This window comes from Poecilia reticulata, chromosome 17 (genome assembly GCF_904066995.2).
Source record: "Poecilia reticulata chromosome 17, P_reticulata-male-v2, whole genome shotgun sequence".
In the NCBI taxonomy this organism is placed as follows: Eukaryota; Metazoa; Chordata; class Actinopteri; order Cyprinodontiformes; family Poeciliidae; genus Poecilia; species Poecilia reticulata.
Window position 1 is genome coordinate 16,515,601 of NC_088846.1, and position 18,128 is coordinate 16,533,728.

The following is an 18,128-nucleotide window of genomic DNA, read 5'->3' on the forward strand; positions in this document are numbered from 1 at the left end:
GCGAGGAAGGGATTGATTCATGAGGGAATAAAATTTTTTTTTTTGATTTAACATCAAAATTATACCGCTATTCTCGGCTGGCGAATGTAATATAGTTGCACCATGTAGACAGCTTGCAGGAGGGTCCTCCATGAGAGAAGAAATCAAGAGCACCTCCATTTTTAGCAAAGGAAATTAAGTGCAGACATATAACAGATCACCTCTATTTCCCATCACAGAGTAGTATCATTTCCTTGGCCCTCTTTTGATAGAATGAGATAAAATGGAACTATTCTCAGCAGGGCAACTCCGAGGAGCCCACAAAGTGGACATTTATCTGACAATAGGGACGGATAATCAAGGAATGAAGGGTTCAATCCATCACTAGGCTGGAAAGCTTTTTTTCAATGTGCCTGGTGCCTTCTGTGAGGGAATATATAGAGGCAATTTATATATAGAGGCATATATATAAAAAAAATAAAGGGAACACTTTAATTTTTGGCGTCGCCACGCCAAAAAGGCGATGTTTGTGATTAATAATTGTTGCTGTACAAACTTTTAATTTATCAATTTATTTGACAGGAAAAATGCACATGAGTTAATATTTCTAAATATTAAATTGCCATAAATAGCCAAATGGCTATTATTCATCTGTGGAACTTAACATAATTTCTATTGTTATGAGTTATATTTATCAAAAGCATTGTTTGAACAAAGAAACTAACCAAATGCAAATTTCCTTACATTTTGGGTTAAGTATACTGCTCAAAAAAATAAAGGGAACACTTCAGTGTTCACTTAAATGTTAAAGTGTTCCCTTTATTTGTTTGAGCAGTGTATATTTCTCCTACATGTATGAATGGTCCAATAAAAAGAAAAAAAAAAATTAAAAATCAATAATAAAAGAATCCTTGATAAATCCAGAATTTCATTTTTATTAAAACTTAATAACATCTTACACTTTCAAATTGCAAAACAACTGAGGGAATAAAGCAATCAGCCAAACGCACCTTTGTAAATTAAATATTTATGTCATATAACAGCTTATGCATCCAGTGGCAGATTTCATAATGGGTGACACGAGTTACCACCAAGGGCAGCAATTTACCATGGGCCACTATGAGCAATAACAACAATAATAAGAAGTTATCTACAAGTTCCTTCCATCATAAGATTTATATTTCTTATTTGCATGTCAAGGAAAAGAGGAGTGGGCACATTGCTTTTCTGGAAAAAGTGCGTGCAAGAAAATATTGCAAACTATCTTTTGAATGTTGTTTACTGTTATTCACAGTTTTCTTTTTGAAGGAGCCTGAGCTGCATTTCATCATCCTGAACAGCTGGTCAGAGCAGACCTAAATTGGATAGTTTGACACTTGAGAGAGATTTTTGAAAACACTATTTAATTTATGACGATATCAATCGACTTATTCTTAAAAAAATCTCACAAGTTAGTTCCTTATTTTTTTATAAAGTTCAAAATCTCCATTAAATAGATGAAGTTGCTGTTTTTTCTATTCTTGAAGCATGGTGTTTTACATATATGTACTTGCCCATTCATGCTAGAATTGCCTCTGCATGACAAGTCATACAAGATGCTACAAAAAATACATTTAACCTATAAAGAAAATAACAAGAATTGCAATGAAAGGAAATCAGAAAACAGTCGTACAGTAGCAGACAGTGAAGTGGAGATGAACTTGCAGAAAGCATAACAAGCTGTTTCCCTGATTAATGCACTGAAAATGGAGAGCTCTGTAATACAGCTCTGCCCATGTAGCTTGTCAAAGCTGTCTTACATTGCATCGCATCCGTAATGTGCTTAATGATCACAAGGACAATCCTGCCTTTTATTACACATTCAGAAGGCAGAACAAATGTGACACTAATCCAAAAATAACAAGGCTGCACATTCTTCCTCACTCCTCCGATACATGGGATGACCCCACATAATTGGCTGACCCCCTGGACACATATTTTCCTGCCATAATGCATTGCTGGCTGTCATTTTAGCAGGGTGCATTGTGTGCAGAAACAACAATTCAGAAGGTTCCTGGGGAGGAGTATTGAATCGACTGCAGATGTTTGGAGGATTTAGCTGTAATGCATTAACTTTATGACAGTGGAGGTAATACAGCCTTGGTGTGAGTCTGACAGAAATGACATTCTGCAGGGCGACATGCTCGAGATTGGTACCGCAAAGTTTGATTGCCATTCTTCTTTACAAATTGGTCTCCATTTCCAGTGCACGTGATAGTCATACGGAGGACAGTACTTCTCCGGACGACTCCTGGAAAGAATCGTTCTTTTCCACTTTCTCTGTCAGATCAATGTTGTGGACGGAGCCTGGTTTTATGATGGTCTCCTCACTTTCCACCACCTTGTACTTCCCGGTTGAGTCTTTTTTAAAGACTTGCTTCAGCCTCTTCTTCACCTCAGGGTCAGGACAGTAAAGGTATTCATACAATGCTGCAGCCAAGATTCCTCCTAGAATGGGACCCAGCCAGTACACCTTCAATAAGTGAGAGGAAACACCCTTGTTAGCAAGTTGGTTAATGAGTGACTGTTTCAATATTTAATGTCTGCATTATCTTGCATGTGCCGAACACAATCAGTTCTATTTCATATGACTTGAGTTACACTGTAACATAAGGTGCAGGAAAGTTTTTATAGCACTTAAGGTTTAAACCTGGAGGCATTTTAAGTGATTATGTGATTACGAAGGAAAAAATTATATAAGGATGCTGTAGTTTTTAAAAAGAATAAACTTGGAGGTTGATATTGGAGTGATGTTAAACATCATTACATCTAGTGTTTGCTTTCTTGCTCTGATTCTAAATTAACCAAACATTTCTGAACAAATTGCTTAGTTAAGGTTGAGGGAAATAATGTTTTTAAAGTCACAACAAAGTCTAATAAACAAGAGAGCTTTCCCCTTTAATGAATGCTTAAGTGGGGGCCAGCAATAGAATCAATTAATCTACAGTATCTAAATCAATAAAATAAATTTTCCAGTTTTATTTACGGGTGCAGATGTTAACAGAACTTGGTCTTCTAGATTTTATTACAAAAAATATTTGACAAAAATCTTCCTTTGATTTTTTTTGGAACTACCTAATAATCTTTAGGTTCTAATTTTACTGTACTTACATACGGTAAATATGTGACCATAAATGGACTGAGCTCAGGACCAGAAATGGTTGAGTTTCAGATTTAAAAAAAGGAGAACGATGAAGGATAAAAAAAATCATACTAATAGAAATAAATATTAATATTGAGCACATTAGTCGATCAAACTAATTGACAGCCAGAAGCCGTGACCTACAACCCCCCTTGGTTGTGCTACTGCTACATTTTCAAACTAAACCATTTCAGTGACTAAACAACAGAGCTATTTTGACAAAACCTCCTGATCTTCAAAATCACACTTTGAAACCAACCTATACAGATTAATGGGAATTAATTACGCTGGGTTAAAAAACAGAACAAAAACTAAGCAAACAAAAGTCACTTTATACCAATTTCCTTTTATAACATTTTTCTTTCATTCGTTAGATTATTTTGTGCTTTTGATGTCTGAGAGAGAATGAATTAAAGAGCAATGTGAGTGTTTAAAAAGTACATAGCATGTTGCAGTTTGGTTTTGCAAGTCATATACTTTGAATATTCAGAGAGCTTCCAAAACAAAGTAGTAAAACAAAAATTCGACTATTGACATACCATTGCTTTTCATGTTTATTTAAGCTAAAATCCTAAAGCTCTTACACTCTTTAGAATGTTATGCCATTCAAATTTGGAGCTGCTAAATAGAGCTTTCATATTTAACCCACCCAACGTGATATAAAGTTACTTTTTTCAGTTTTTTTTTCATCATCATTCATTTATGTAATGTTTTCACAGATAAACATCCTTGCTTATATTTTATGATTTCTCTAAGCAAAGACTCATGGATTGACTTTCAACTTAGCACTCAACGCTGGCACCAGATGAATAAAACTCTAAACTTTCTTATATTGTAAATAGAAAACTGCATCAACATTTATGTCATTTGTTTATGCAGACATCTTGAAATCTCTCCATGCATGTTTACTGCCCCCTGCTGTTTTTCATTATTCTGTTTTTCCAAACGTCTGTGAGGAGGTGAGTGTGGAGAGAGCTCGTTGAACATAATTCGACAAATGTTACTTTGAGCATATTTGCTTACAAAAATCTTACATCATTTTATTCAACAGTCGCCTCTTACCCAGTGGTTCTCAAAGTTAAGTGTGACCATTGCCGGCCCAAAGGAACGAGCTGGGTTCATGCTGGCCCCTGTGTAAGGAATCTAAAAGACACATGTAATCATTGATTTTATCTAAAGAATTAAATATTATAAAATTAAATACAAACTCACAGTGAACCAAAATTATAACTTATAGATCTGTGATCTCAACATTTGCTAAACAAGCAAAGCTGTGTTACGAGTAGCATCTTTTTCACTGCACATTCATTTGCTCTGCAGGGTTCAGGAAGCCTCTGGAGATTGGTTGCCATGCGATGGCAGCCTCCAGTAAAGATCTGCACACATGGATGTGAGTTTCAGAGTACACTATCACAGACTGACAAATTACACCCTGAGAATACCTGTTTTCGTTCAGCTAAGGAACCGTCAGCCTTTCTTCTAAGTTAATTCTTGCCCCATTTATTGACGTGTGTGTATCTTTAAAACAGTTTGTTGGTTTTAAAACTGCCTTGTGGAAAGTTCCAGAATCTGTTCATCTATGTCTTATCACACCTGTCTGATGCTGTTTTATTGTATCACTACTGTGATTTTTGTGTTACTGAGCTAAACTACAGTGAAAGTTACTTACTGCAAATAAGTGTCCTATAGCTACGGCAAATCCAATGGCCAGGCTTGCCGAACCACTTAGGTCTGTGCGTTTGGGATCACAAGTGGCAAAGATAGTGAAGACCAGCTCGAATGTGATGAGAAGCTCCACCAGAAGCGCGTGTCCTAATGAGATCTTAGAGCTCACCTTGAAAACACAATATTCTATTTAAAAATGATGAGTAACACTTAGATTTGTTACAAAAACACATTGAGCAATGGAGGCGCTTTAGCTGTTACCATCGTCACACCGAGATGTCCTCGAACATCTGCAGGTGTGACTGCATAGAGGATCCCAGCTCCGGTGATGGCGCCCAGGCACTGAGCCACCACGTAGAACACACCTTTTGCCAGGCTCAGTTTTCTAGATACGACCATTGCTGCAGTGACAGCTGGGTTTATGTGGCCGCCGCTGATGTGGCCAAAACACTGAACCATGGTGGCAATGCTGAGGCCAAAGCAAAGGGAGATCAGCACCAAGTCGGTCGGCGGGGGATTTTCCTCCCCTGCGTGCCAGTTGATAGTGGAACCCAGGCTGAGGAGCACAAAGACAACACTTGCCAGGTATTCTCCTGACACAGCCCTCCAGAAGCTTTTGGTCCATATCCCTTTAAAAGCCACCATTATGCTCTGACGGTTCGAGCAGGACAGAAACCTCCTGGAGAAAACAACAATGAGAAAAATGATTATCCTATTTGTATATTCCTGATGACTGCATGTGGCTGGGAATGTACTGAGCCCTATCAGAACTGCTGCCTCTAGGCAAAACATAACTCCACCAGAAATTTAAGACACCCACTTTCTGTTTCAGAATGTCTCTCTTTAAGCATTGTGTAGAGAGACTAGTATGATAATACATTAAAATGTAATTAATATGTCCAACCATAGATTCTAATTGCTAAACAAAATTTAAAAATGACATGCATGAAGGAAAAATCTTAAAAATAAAATTTAAAGATAAAGACAGATTACTTCCAACAAGTATATTTTAATTTAGCAGTCAATGAATGCTAAAACTTACCAGATGCAATGACGTGTTCTGTCTCTCTCTGTCCCTGTTGTCTGTGATGCAATTTCATTCATATGTCCTGGTGATTTGTCAAATTACGAGAGACAGCAATTCCTTGATTACATCTGTGCTTTTTGAAGCCCTAATGCTTGTGGCATACAGGGTTTCCAGAAGACCAGCAGGTTGTTTGAGTGCAGAAGTGCAGCTCGGAGCGACACATGGTGCCGTGGGACAGCAACCAGCAGCTTTATTGGGCGGATACCAAATCATCCCCTCACAGGAATTAAACAGCCTGCTCCTCAGGGGGGGTGGAGTTAAAGGGGATGCTTTTCATCTAAGGGTGTCAGCACAGTTAGGCAGTCAGCTTGAACGCTGCTACAGGAGCTTTGCATGATGGCAGAAATGAGAATTTTATTTAAACTGTGCAGATCTAAAAACTTAAAAGACATGTTGTTTCTCCAAAAGCAATTTCAGAAAATAATTACGTAAGAGGAAAATATATACAAACCTCAGGCAAAAAAAAATCTAAACAAAACCCCAAAAAACTATTTAATATGAATATGTAATTTAGACTAGTGTGGATTTTTAAAACACATTTCTGAAAACAGAGCATTTGGAATAACATCTTAGAAAGCCAGGAAGACACAACCATCTGTGGAATGTGACATAGCACGTATAACAGCACCTTCTTGATGTTTGTCACTTTATCTTTTGTTTTGTTAAATGGATGTTGTGCTGCCTCTTGGAAACCAATAAAATCAAAGGATGTAGTGAGAACTTTTGTTACAAAGATCATTTATCTTGGTAAGACGATAGATGACCCTCAAAAAACTTTGAGACTAAGTGAACCGTACCCCCAAAATCCAGTTACATTGCAAAGTAATGTTTCTACATATAAAAATGTCATATTTTTACCATTAATTTTGTATATTTTTGTATCAAAACTCTTGGAAGAGGGACCCCTTCTAGAAACAAAGATATAATTTTCCTTCTGTTCTTCTTTTACCACAGAGCAGCACTTCACATCAAATTATTTCTTTAGTTTGTCTTCTTAATCAGCATGGGAAAAGAATTAAAAAAAGTTTCTTTGAGTTTTGTCAAAAGTCACCTCAACAGTAAAACAGGACACATTTTAGTTATTGTGGAACACATATAGGCTGTGGGGATTAACCTCAACAAAAACCTTTTTAACAGTCAAGGGGTGTAAAGAGGGTTTGAATGGGAGGTTTTATTGATGCATAACAAACCTGTAGAATAAAACATTACTCTCACTGCAAGTCAAAAGAGAAGGAAGAGACAAATGCTTCCAGGACAGGATTTGTTTTCTAAATCATTAATATGATAGCTCTTTAGAGAGAAAGATGACAAAACCAAGATGTTCAACAACACAACATAAAATTAAACAATAGCAACTTTTTTTTTTTTTTCTCAAATCTGTCTGTGCTACGAAGGTGAACTTAGAAATGGCCCATGACAGAATATCTGTAACTGATTATTAACAATCAGTAAAACATTAATGTCTTAATCCACCAAGACAATTAGCAACATATAAATACATACAAATAATTACCACAAGAAAAAAAATATTTAAAGTACAAAATCTTATCTAGAAATGCTCATTCTTATCCAGGTTTCAACTGCATTTAAAGATAAGTAAATGAATTGAAATGTCAGTGATGTTGAACAACGACCAGCAGTGCAAGCACTGAACAAACACGCACACTGGGATATTTTTTTTGTGGTCAAACATTTCCTTAACATATTAGTGACCTTGCTCTGGAAGGACACGGCTTTGGGTTTTAATGTGTTGATAAATGTAATATGTTAATATTTGCCTAAGCATTGCCTCACACAAGTTCTATGTTGAACATGGTCCACATGAGCCAACATGAGGATTTAGAGGAAACTCAAGTTGACATTGAGAAGATGTGGCAGATCAACCGGACACAGCCAGCAAAAACTCCGGTCACTCTGGTACTTTCTGTGTTATTTCATGACAAGGACTTCAAACTTTTGAAATGAAATTAAATGCTTTCAAATTTTACAATCAGATATGTATAACTTGAAGCTTGATCCTCAAAGGTTGTCTAAATTTTGTTGATAAATGTTCTATTTGAAAAACTATCATTGATCTCATCACAGTTCACACACAGTGCTATTAACTCGCCTGGACTGGAAGTTATTTTAGTAGTATTAGAATACTAATGGATTCCTCAGTGCTAAATGACTTTCTGAACAGTACCTGTTAAAACAGTTCATTATTCCTTTCAACACAACTTTACATTGGGCTTGTAACCCATTTATAATATGTAAATAATTTTAATTATTAGCTGAATGCTGAAAGAAAATTTCTTTTAGATTAGATTTTTATATTATAAGCTTTATGCAATAAAATGTAAGCTAATGCAGCTTATTGGCTCTAATGATTTTAAATATTTTTACTCCCTTAAGGCATTATTTCCACTCCAAGCTTAATTGGGAGCTGTTTCTGTCTTTATGTGACTTAATCTATTTAGATAAAAGCACACAGATTTTTCTTTTTTTCAAAATTGGGTTGAATATTCACCACAATATTATCTGTGACTGAAAATCCAACATGAAATACTGACTTTCAGGTTGAAAGGGAATTTAATAGCTAAGGAGCGGAGCATATAGTTGTACACAAAATAAGGAATACAACTAATTTCTGTTTCAAGCAATAAACTATTTTTTTAGTCTGGATTTATTCCCTGGGCGTTTTTTCGCCTGTCCTTTTGTAAACAAGGCCATCAAACTGATTTAAATCCTGGGAGATTTATTGTTTGAAATGCTTAAATAAATCAAAGCCAAAATTCGCCAAATTTATGCATGCATACAGTTTTATTTACAAAAGTAAATATGGCCACTAGGCTTGCTCGTTATGCATCAAAATGTAAATCTGCACAGCATATCCATTTAATTATTGATGACTTACATAAATCGTTTAACTGCGTTTCAGTATCATGAGATATTCCTGGTTTCTACTGCAGTGGTTCCTCCAGGCGTCGTACACATCAGAGGAGCCCCTCTTGTGCTAATTAAAATTGTGCCTAAATTCTTAAGATTTGTATGCGTCTAAATTGTGGCTGAGTCAGTTTATTCTTGTTGATGCAGTATCCGCTCTCTTTTACAAGGGACATGGCTCTAGATTTTGCATGTTTGTTTAAAATAAAACAGTTTTATGTAAATTTAAAACTACTGCTCACAGTTTCAGATATGCAACGTCACGTGGTCAGTATCATTAAATCAAGACATAACATTGTTATAATGTTAGATTGTGTCATCTTTGTAGTATGTTACTTTTGATCATCGGGTCTTCTAAACATCCCTTTATCCAGTTTCTCATTAAAAGACACCCCTAAGAAATGGCACCATGGAGGAGCATTGCTATAATTTGCTGAAGGGGGAGTGTTGGAAAGAGTAGCCCAATTTCAAGGTATGAAATTTGAAGTCTTAGCATTTTTTGGTTCAGCTCCTTCCTTTCTAAATGGAAATTATTGTTTTAATTTGGAGCAATATGAAAGAAATTTTGAATTCATAATTAATGCAATTGGATGTGTGATAGGGTTTTGCTTTAAAATATTGCCAGCAAAAATTTCACCCACAAACATTCAACCTTCACAAATTTGCCTGAAAATATGTTGACCGTTTGCTGTATGGAGGACATATCCTGATAACTCAAGTCAAAGCAATTATCTAAATCAAATCAAGCAGCTTATAGCAATTCAAATTACAGTCCTTCGATCAAGGGACACCAGTGAATTGGGCTGGGCCAGAGGTACATGACCTAACAGTTAGACCCTGACCTGGTGTCAATTGATCAAAGTGGCATAATTCGATTGGCTAAAAGCTTCACTGCTGATTGATTTGGCTTGTGTCACCTCAGGATTGGCATCTTTGCAGGTGAATTTTTGGCAGGCAAAGTCTTGCAGGGGAATGTTTGCAGATGAATTTAAAGTAAAAAAAAAAAATCACATACTTAATTGCACAGGATAGAAATTGAGTATTGTTGAATAACGTCTTACAAATGCGTGATTCTAATTAGACTATGTGACTTACATACTCTTTGTGTGCTCTACAAAAAACAAATTATTAGTTTAACTGGATGTCTCTAAATTGCCTGTAGGTGTATATGTCTCTTGCCCAATTCCACTGGCTCTACTTCAGCAGCTTCAACTGGTTCAGCTTAATTCACTAGAACCACTCTAACACTGTTTCAGTGAAATCAAAATCCAGTTAAAAGTAGATTTTTCAGTCCCAATAAAAATAAACCAGACTTTGTCTTCTTTATTAAGTCTTCTCCTCTATAGTTTTTCTGACAGACTTGTTCCTCTGGATCTATTCTTAACTGTCATTCTGTTGGCAGCAATTTGGGATTTAATATTTTTTACTCCTTTTAAATAGATAAGCTAATATAATAAGTGCAGCTGTGAATTCATGCTTTTTACTACGCAAGAACAATTGCCAAAGATAATCCTTGTCCCTGTGTTATATACTCAGAAAAGAGTTATCCATGTTATCAGTCTAGCCTCTTTATATTTAACATTACGTTGTCTAACTGTGTCATATATTGATCTTCTTAACAACCATGGCATGTCTTTTGTTGACATATCAGTTTCTCTAGGAAGCCACAGTTTGAAAATAGGGAATCTAATAGGTAAGGAGCGGAGCATATAGTTGTACACAAACTAAGGAATACAACTAATTTCTGTTTCAAGCAATAAACTATTTTTTTAGTCTGGATTTATTCCCTGGGCGTTTTTTCGCCTGTCCTTTTGTAAACAAGGCCATCAAACTGATTTAAATCCTGGGAGATTTATTGCTTGAAATGCTTAACCCTCCTATTATGTTCGTTTCTGAGGTACAGCAATAATGTTCGTGGGTCAATTTGACCCGGGGAGTGTTTTATCATGCAATAGTGTCAGAAACCAAAAAATTCCTCCAAAACATTTTTTTATCTGATTATTAACTCTAATACTAACCATCTCAATCAAAATTTGTGCAATTATGTTTTTTTATTTATCAGAAATTAAGGATTAATGACGACAACTTACTCAATTACTCATTTGTACATAAAAAAATGGGATTTACATTTTTTATGTCCACTTTTTTATGTCTTTGTAAGTGGTTGCCCTAAACCTGTTCAATAGCTTGCCTCATAATACACACACTCTGTAGAGTGGACAGTCACAGCTTAATCCCCATCAGTTTTCCTTGCATTTTACTTCAAATGCACCGTATTATAATTTAAGTCAGTTTTTTTTTATTTTTATGATTTAGGTTATTAGGGGCATGCCATAGCAATGCATAAGGAGAGCAGTACTGACTTGCGAAGCAAGTCAGTACTGCCTCCATGCATTGCATGGCAGGCACCTATTGTTCTACACCCAATAGAATGTCTGTATATTATTTATTATTCTTCCGTCACCGTTAATGCGGCTCGTACCGCTGCGTGCCCACCCACAAAAGTGGTATCAAATCGTGCGGCTCGATGCCGGCATTATTGCTATTATTTTTATTGGGGATCGGAGTTAAAATGATTACATAAATTAATAAAAACGAAAAAATTTGAGATTTTGTGTCTCACAGAATCAGTAATCTTTCTCTATGAAACACACACACAGGACTGTTTATGGCTGACTCAAAAACCCTTTTTAAATCCCCCTCACAGGCATAAATATCGCCCTATTGGTCTGAAAGTTGGTCATAACATAGATACACATGCCTGCTCATGTACAATGTTTACAAAAATTTGCTAGGGCTTATGCTTTTTGTCAGGGTCCTTCAGACTGACGCCTGGTGTCTCCCAAGTATAGAAACTGTGTCTGAAGAGGATTTTCCCGCTCTTTGGCTCTCACAGCTGCAGGGGATTAATTACCATAGCAACAGAACAGTGTCTGGAACTGCAGCTCCCCAGGACTGCACTGTCGGGTTTACTGGTATTTACAACTGCTTGTGTTTTCAGCATTATACTAGTGATTCAAGACTATAACCATTACACATATGTCCCCCCATGTTAAAATCTGACATAAATAAGAATAAATAGTTGATTAAAAGTCTATGGACAGAAAATAACGTCGCTGCTCCTTTAAGGAACCAGCGGCACAGACGCAGCGCCTGCGATGCTACAGATCACAAACCTGACAGAGAGAGCAGAAGAGGATTCGTAGGAAAAGAGCGGTGATGCTCAGCAAGGCAGTTCATTAGCATTTGTACAAAAGTTAGCATTTCACTGTCTATGACTAGTGCACTAGCACTTTTACCTAAAGTTAGCTTTTACCTAATTTTCTCATTAATTAGACATGTTTAGTATACTGAATAGAGTAGTAAAATTAAAACAACATGGTCGTGTTGCTCCACATGCTACTGCCAGCATTTAAGCTAACATTAGCATATTGGCTAATTTTAGCTTATGCATCAATTCTAACATAATGAATGGTACAACTACAGTTTATTAAACATGCTTCTGCCTCTCCAAAGGTTATTGACTACGTTGCAGCTTTCTTTAGCATTAATGCTAATTTTTAACATCATAGCGCTGCGTCAAAGCCGACGAGCACACTTTGGCATGCCCCTTTAAAATTTCTGCAGGAATTTTCTAGTTTATGCTTTATCATTCTGTATTGCAATTATTTTGATACATATATCTGCTTTGAGTGCAAACCTTTTTTTTTTTATTTTGATTTAAGCATTACAACAGGGAACCAAAGAAAAACACTGTTATCGTTTATAACCTCAGATATGATATCTTGTGTACTTTCATGTGAGGAATTTTATTGCGTCCCACTTTAGACTATTACCGAGTTGGGTAACAAATGCATGTTTATGATTGCTGTCATGATTAGGAACTCTGTGGTGTTCCTTGGTTGTTTTATAACCCAATATAACCTGCATGGATGTAGCCCTAATTGAAAAATCTATGTCTAATCATATTTGTTGCAGCAGTCGCAGGTGTACACACTTTCGGTGAACATCTTTGTCATTTTGATGTGTAGACGTCACACTCACACACCGACACCTGCAGACTCACACAGATATAAGTAAATTCGTTAGATCCTAACATACAAATCAATGAAATCAGTGGGCAGTGCCATGAATCAACATCCGCTTACAGACTTTCATCAATAAAATCGCCAAACTGACATATTTCTTTGTAACTCCAGGGATGTATCAAATAAAAAGTATCTGTCACAGAAGCCGTGTTTCATGCAGAATAATTTGATCAGTTTTTTTAAGTTACTTTTGTTTTTGTTTCTACAAAAGCAAAAGTCTCCTGCTTACCAGAGGGAAATGCAATGTTATGTAAGCTACAGTTCTGACAAGAAGCCAAATTAGCAGCCATCTCCTGAAAGATGGGACGCTTGAAAGGCTTCGTCTTTATTGGAGAGAAATGAGGCCAATGGGGATGGTGTGCCTGAAAGCTCATTTGACCCTTTATTCACCGAGAGAAACAAATAGCTGCCAAATGTCAGACATGGTGGCTAAACCAGGGTGTAGTTAAAATTAATATGTTGTTTGGTTTGTTTTCAGCAGGGAGCTAATGGCAAAAGATCGTAATTGTGTCGTAATGTATGAGATCTCTCCTAACATCCAGAAAACAGACATTCAGGCAAGCATTAAAATCAAGCAAGTTTAATGAAGTCATAATAGATTTGGTCAGGGCAAGGGTTTGCAATTATGATCCTCTAGGGATACTGTCCTTCACATTTTCCCAAAGTCCATAACCATGTGTCTGATTGAGTGAGTAGTATTCTCTCTTCGGGTATGAAAGGAGTCGCTCTCACCAACTCTGAACTGTGAGACAAAAGCTCCCCATGCACCAATCACCATCCTCTCCTCAGAGGCCCTTCCTGGACTTCAGATGTTTGAGGAAGATGTAAATAGGCTTTTTCAGCATCACAAGAAAAGGTTGCCAGGACCTAACTTTATGTCCTAACCCTCATGTCTGAGAAACTGTATTGACCAACTGGTTGGCATCTTCTCACAGGTCTTTGGAACTGTGTGAGGCTCCCTGTTGCTACAGACATTCCACCTTCATCCCCAAGAAACGCACCATCATGGGGTTAAATGATTACAGGCCAGTTGTCTTGATATCTGTTGTTGTGAAGTCCAATTATAATTTAAACTTTTAGTTTCAGCCATTGTGATTTTTTATCAGTCAGAGTTCACATGTACAGGAACAAATTCTGTTTACCAAGCTCAGGCATAACACTTGAATTCCATCACTTCAGATGGAGACTTCACTTCTCTTTCCTCAATCACTCGAGTCTTTAGTATAAGATATTTTCAGCGTGATAAACACGGCATCACTAGCTTCACATAAAGTGCAACATCTCGTCACTAGTCGCTGTTTCACCTTGGCTATTATCGTTTTCACACAAATTAAAAATATGTATTAATATGTACTGAGATTTTCTTTATCTGTAGGTTAGCAAACAGAAAATTGAAGTTCTTTTATTTTCCTTGACTGTTTGTCTCTATGTTTTCCCTTTCTGTCTCTCAGAGGCACTTGTGGGACCTTGAGATTATGGTGCTGTCCGACCAAAACAACTTGAAAAGATCCCACTGTTTGCTGCTGTGGGGAGAGGGCACATTCCATGTAAGCTTCATTACTCCTATTCAATCACCCAGAGAGCATACTCAATTTTCTACATGGGCTAACTTGAGCCAAAGGCATCATTGAAGGGGATGAAAATCAGAGCTTGAAACTAGTGTCAGTATTTTTTTTGTTAAAATAGCCCTGAATACAACTACACGTAGTTCCATGATCACATAAATATGCTACATTTTTAAATCACCAAAAAAAAACATTATATTACTGTTAACTGTACAATGCACAACATTACATTTATAGTGAAGGCAGCCATCTTTATTTTCCCCCAACTAAAGCTATATTGTCACTTCCACCTTCTGTGGCCTCCACTGACATTAATACTGTGAATATCTCATCGTTATCACAGTAAGTGTCTGCATTATCTCAAATATAACTCGATTATTATTCTCATGTTGCCCCAGGTGCCTGAACAGAGGGCAACTGGACTGTCTTCGTGTTTTTGGAGGAAGCAGAGCTGCCTTAACTCAGTCCAGCTGCTGAGACAGTCCAACTGAAATTGAAACCAGTAATTCAAGAACATTTATAAACTTTAGAAAAAGCAGTGGTAGTGGCCTGCCATCCCAAGAGTCATTCCGTCAACAAGTGCTTCATGTTAGAGTTTTAGATTATGCGTCAGTAGTCGTAACCCGTCCGAGCATTTTGCTGACTCTTGGATTGGAATCCCAATCCTTATTTGAAGGAATTGGTCATCATTTTCTCATATTACTAATTAATATTTTAAGAAAATGTAAGTTTTTTTTTTTATTATTCTTTCCTTGTTCTTAATTTTTTTGTCTTATTTTGCTGAGAAAAACTGGCATGTTTGTAAGCTAAGTTTATTAGAACAACAGCTGTTTCGGATCCATTAGCAACTGACCTGCAGTGACTCTGCACTCCAGCACCCACTGGCATTTTCAGTTTGTCTGATTCTGAATCACTGTTGCCATCTTTAACAGAGCTTTCTTTTTTTTTTAATCTCTTTTCATTTAAAATTAAATTGCCTGCTGAATCACTGCTCAGAAAGATCAACACATTTGACTTTGTAATGCTGAAAAACATCTCTCTGTGATGCATGAAGACCTTACAGGTCAGAATTGTTAGCTAGCCTTACTTCTCTGCTCATGATGTCTTATTTTCTTCCAATAACAGGGTCACAAGCTTGGTAGAAGCTCACAGAATGGGTCAAAACGGAACATCTTGATTTTATTAAGAGCTCGGGTCACAATTTACAACAGAATATAAATTCCTCAATAAAGATATTCTTGTGCACTAGCTGAAAAGTGACAGACAATCAAAGCAAATAGGTTCCCACAAAGCCAGAATATAAAATGTGTAAACACAGAATATAGAAGCACAGATATTCATTCTGAGTATCTAAAAGGAGTTCCAACTCTAACATGTTCAAGCATGAATAATTTACACCACTTGTCTCAAATGATATAAAAGCTTGATATTTTTAATTGGAGGTGAATCTCCCTTTAATTCCTACAGAGCGAGTTGTTAACAATGTTACTGTTCTGTTTGAGGCTAATGTGTATTGTAGTGTTGGAGGAACACAACCTAATTAACAGCACCAACGTGCAAATTTACATAAGTCAGGGCAGCCATGGATAGATTATGGGCCAGCGCTTCTAATCACAGAACTGAAGTCACATTAAGAACACATGACTAATTGTTCGTCTCACACACAGGAATATACCATAGGTGTTGGTCTCAACAGTACTCTGTGTGTGTTGATATTACATTTTATTTCACAAGCATTTCCGTTTGTTTCTTCTATTTTCCTGTTTATCAGATTTTAAGAGCCACCTTTGTTTGGCTCTATTTTTAATTTAATCTTGGTGTTTTTATTTCACAGTTTATTGTTTTACATATCATCATAAATAAAATACAATCATGTGGTTTATATCCATATAACTGGCTTGATTAAATTATATATTGTTTTTAAGTTTTGCTTTTATTATTCTGGAAATGTACTGTCTTTATTCACATTGAACACCAGACACGCATCAATTATTTCATCACCGTTTTTACATAATTTGTAATTTTTTGTGTGATATTTGTTCGCATGCTTGTTCCATTGTTTTGTAAACCACATGCTACAGTTGACATATTGAAAAATGCTCTTTAAATGAAATTTGGATAAGAAAAAAAAGCACAATAAACCAGTATAATTCTGACGTGTGAAAAGCTTTTTTCTTACTCACATATTCATCTGACACAGCGTCAGCTTTCAAGAACACTTGTCAAATAACAGCACCACAGGTTTAGGAGGCTTTTAAAGGAAAATCTTATCATCTTCAGTACTTGTCAGCATCATCTGCTAAGGATTTAATTGCTAAGACCTTCTTTTCTCCTCTCATGCCCAATCTCTGTCTGATTCAGTTTTGTTCACTTCAAAGAGACCTAGATAATATTTTCATTGCTGATGCTGCAGAGGAGCCAAAAGAAAGTAAAATGTGAAAAATATAAATACAGACAAAGAAAGATCTAAAGTTTATTTTCAGCATAATCACTTGATTGGAAAATGCCAAGCAAGCAGTAAGTGAACAATACAAATACTTTCATACTTTCATTGTGAAAAATTTTTCAGACGTGACCGATATGCTCAGTGGCTCTGTGGTTTTAATGTTGTCTTATTATCACATGAACTAAGAACGCTTCAAGTTAAAGGCAGTGAGTCGGATTTGTTTTCCACCCGCCCCGTCGTGACACCGACACTGCTGTTGCAATCCTGCTTTTCCAGGCAGTAACAGTCTCATCAAGCTTGACCCCTTGCTCTCCCTAGATCAGTTTGTGGTCTGCACCTCACAGAGCAAACATCATAAATATTTCCTTTCCATAGCAAAGATGCATTGCTGAGTGCTTTAGTTCTCATTCCTATTACGTGTCATAGCATTTTAGAGAGGCACAAACTGCATTATCTATGGGCTTTGGTTAAAAAACCACAAAACAAAACAAAAAAAAAAGAACACAGAGAGGGAACATTTGGTCCATTTTTGCAAACATGAAGACAAGAATGTTGTCAACAAATGTCTTGACTTGCAAAATTACTTTTTAAAACTTTATGTTTCATAGACAACTTTAAAATATTTTAGAGGTTTTATGTATGTATAGATTTACACAAAGCAGTGAACAAATCGGATTAAGAAAGAAAAATGACTTATAATTTTAAATTTATTCTGAATATAGCTCTTGGTCTTCATGATGATGTTATTTAAGGGATGTCTAACAAACCTATGAGGCCTTCACATAGCAGTTGGATTTATTCTAAGATTAAATTACACTAGCGTGGTCTCTATTAAAGCATAATATGACTTCTGAAGGCAGAGAGCCATAAAATCTGTTCGGTGGAGTGGTTCAAATCCTTTCCACATAACTAGCAAATTGCTATAAAATATAATTACTTACTGTGTAAAGAACAAAACAAACACCACAATTGGGGAAAATCTGTAATGATTCAGTTTGTTGGTAATTTCATCCTAACCAACGTAAAGCAGTAAATGTGTTAAAGTTAAAATTAACAACTAATACAATGTGCTTTTCCTTGTCTATGCCTTTCATAGTACTTTTTTTCTTCAACTCTAAGCTAACTTTGCAACATGTTTCTTACATAAATAAGAAACCTCATCGGATAAGCAAAGAACAGAGGTTTTCAAAAA

At 36.3% G+C, this 18,128-nt stretch overlaps 1 protein-coding gene across 2 annotated transcripts; it reads right to left on the reverse strand.

Moving 5' to 3' along the window:
• Nucleotides 1-894: 894 nt before the first annotated feature.
• On the reverse strand, nucleotides 895-10,511 carry aqp4 (aquaporin 4). Of its 2 annotated transcripts, XM_008434068.3 has the most exons (5): nucleotides 5,868-10,511; nucleotides 5,087-5,504; nucleotides 4,830-4,994; nucleotides 4,223-4,303; nucleotides 895-2,491 (listed from the first exon to the last, which is right to left on the reverse strand). In XM_008434068.3, the coding sequence occupies exons 1-5, from the start codon at nucleotides 5,927-5,929 to the stop codon at nucleotides 2,237-2,239; spliced, it is 981 nt and encodes a 326-aa protein (XP_008432290.2). In that variant the 5' UTR covers nucleotides 5,930-10,511; the 3' UTR covers nucleotides 895-2,236. The 2 variants fall into 2 exon arrangements, with proteins under 2 accessions (XP_008432290.2, XP_081454595.1); XM_081598469.1 differs by lacking the exon at nucleotides 5,868-10,511 and having other exon boundaries at nucleotides 5,087-5,851.
• Between the last annotated feature and the right edge of the window lie 7,617 nt (nucleotides 10,512-18,128).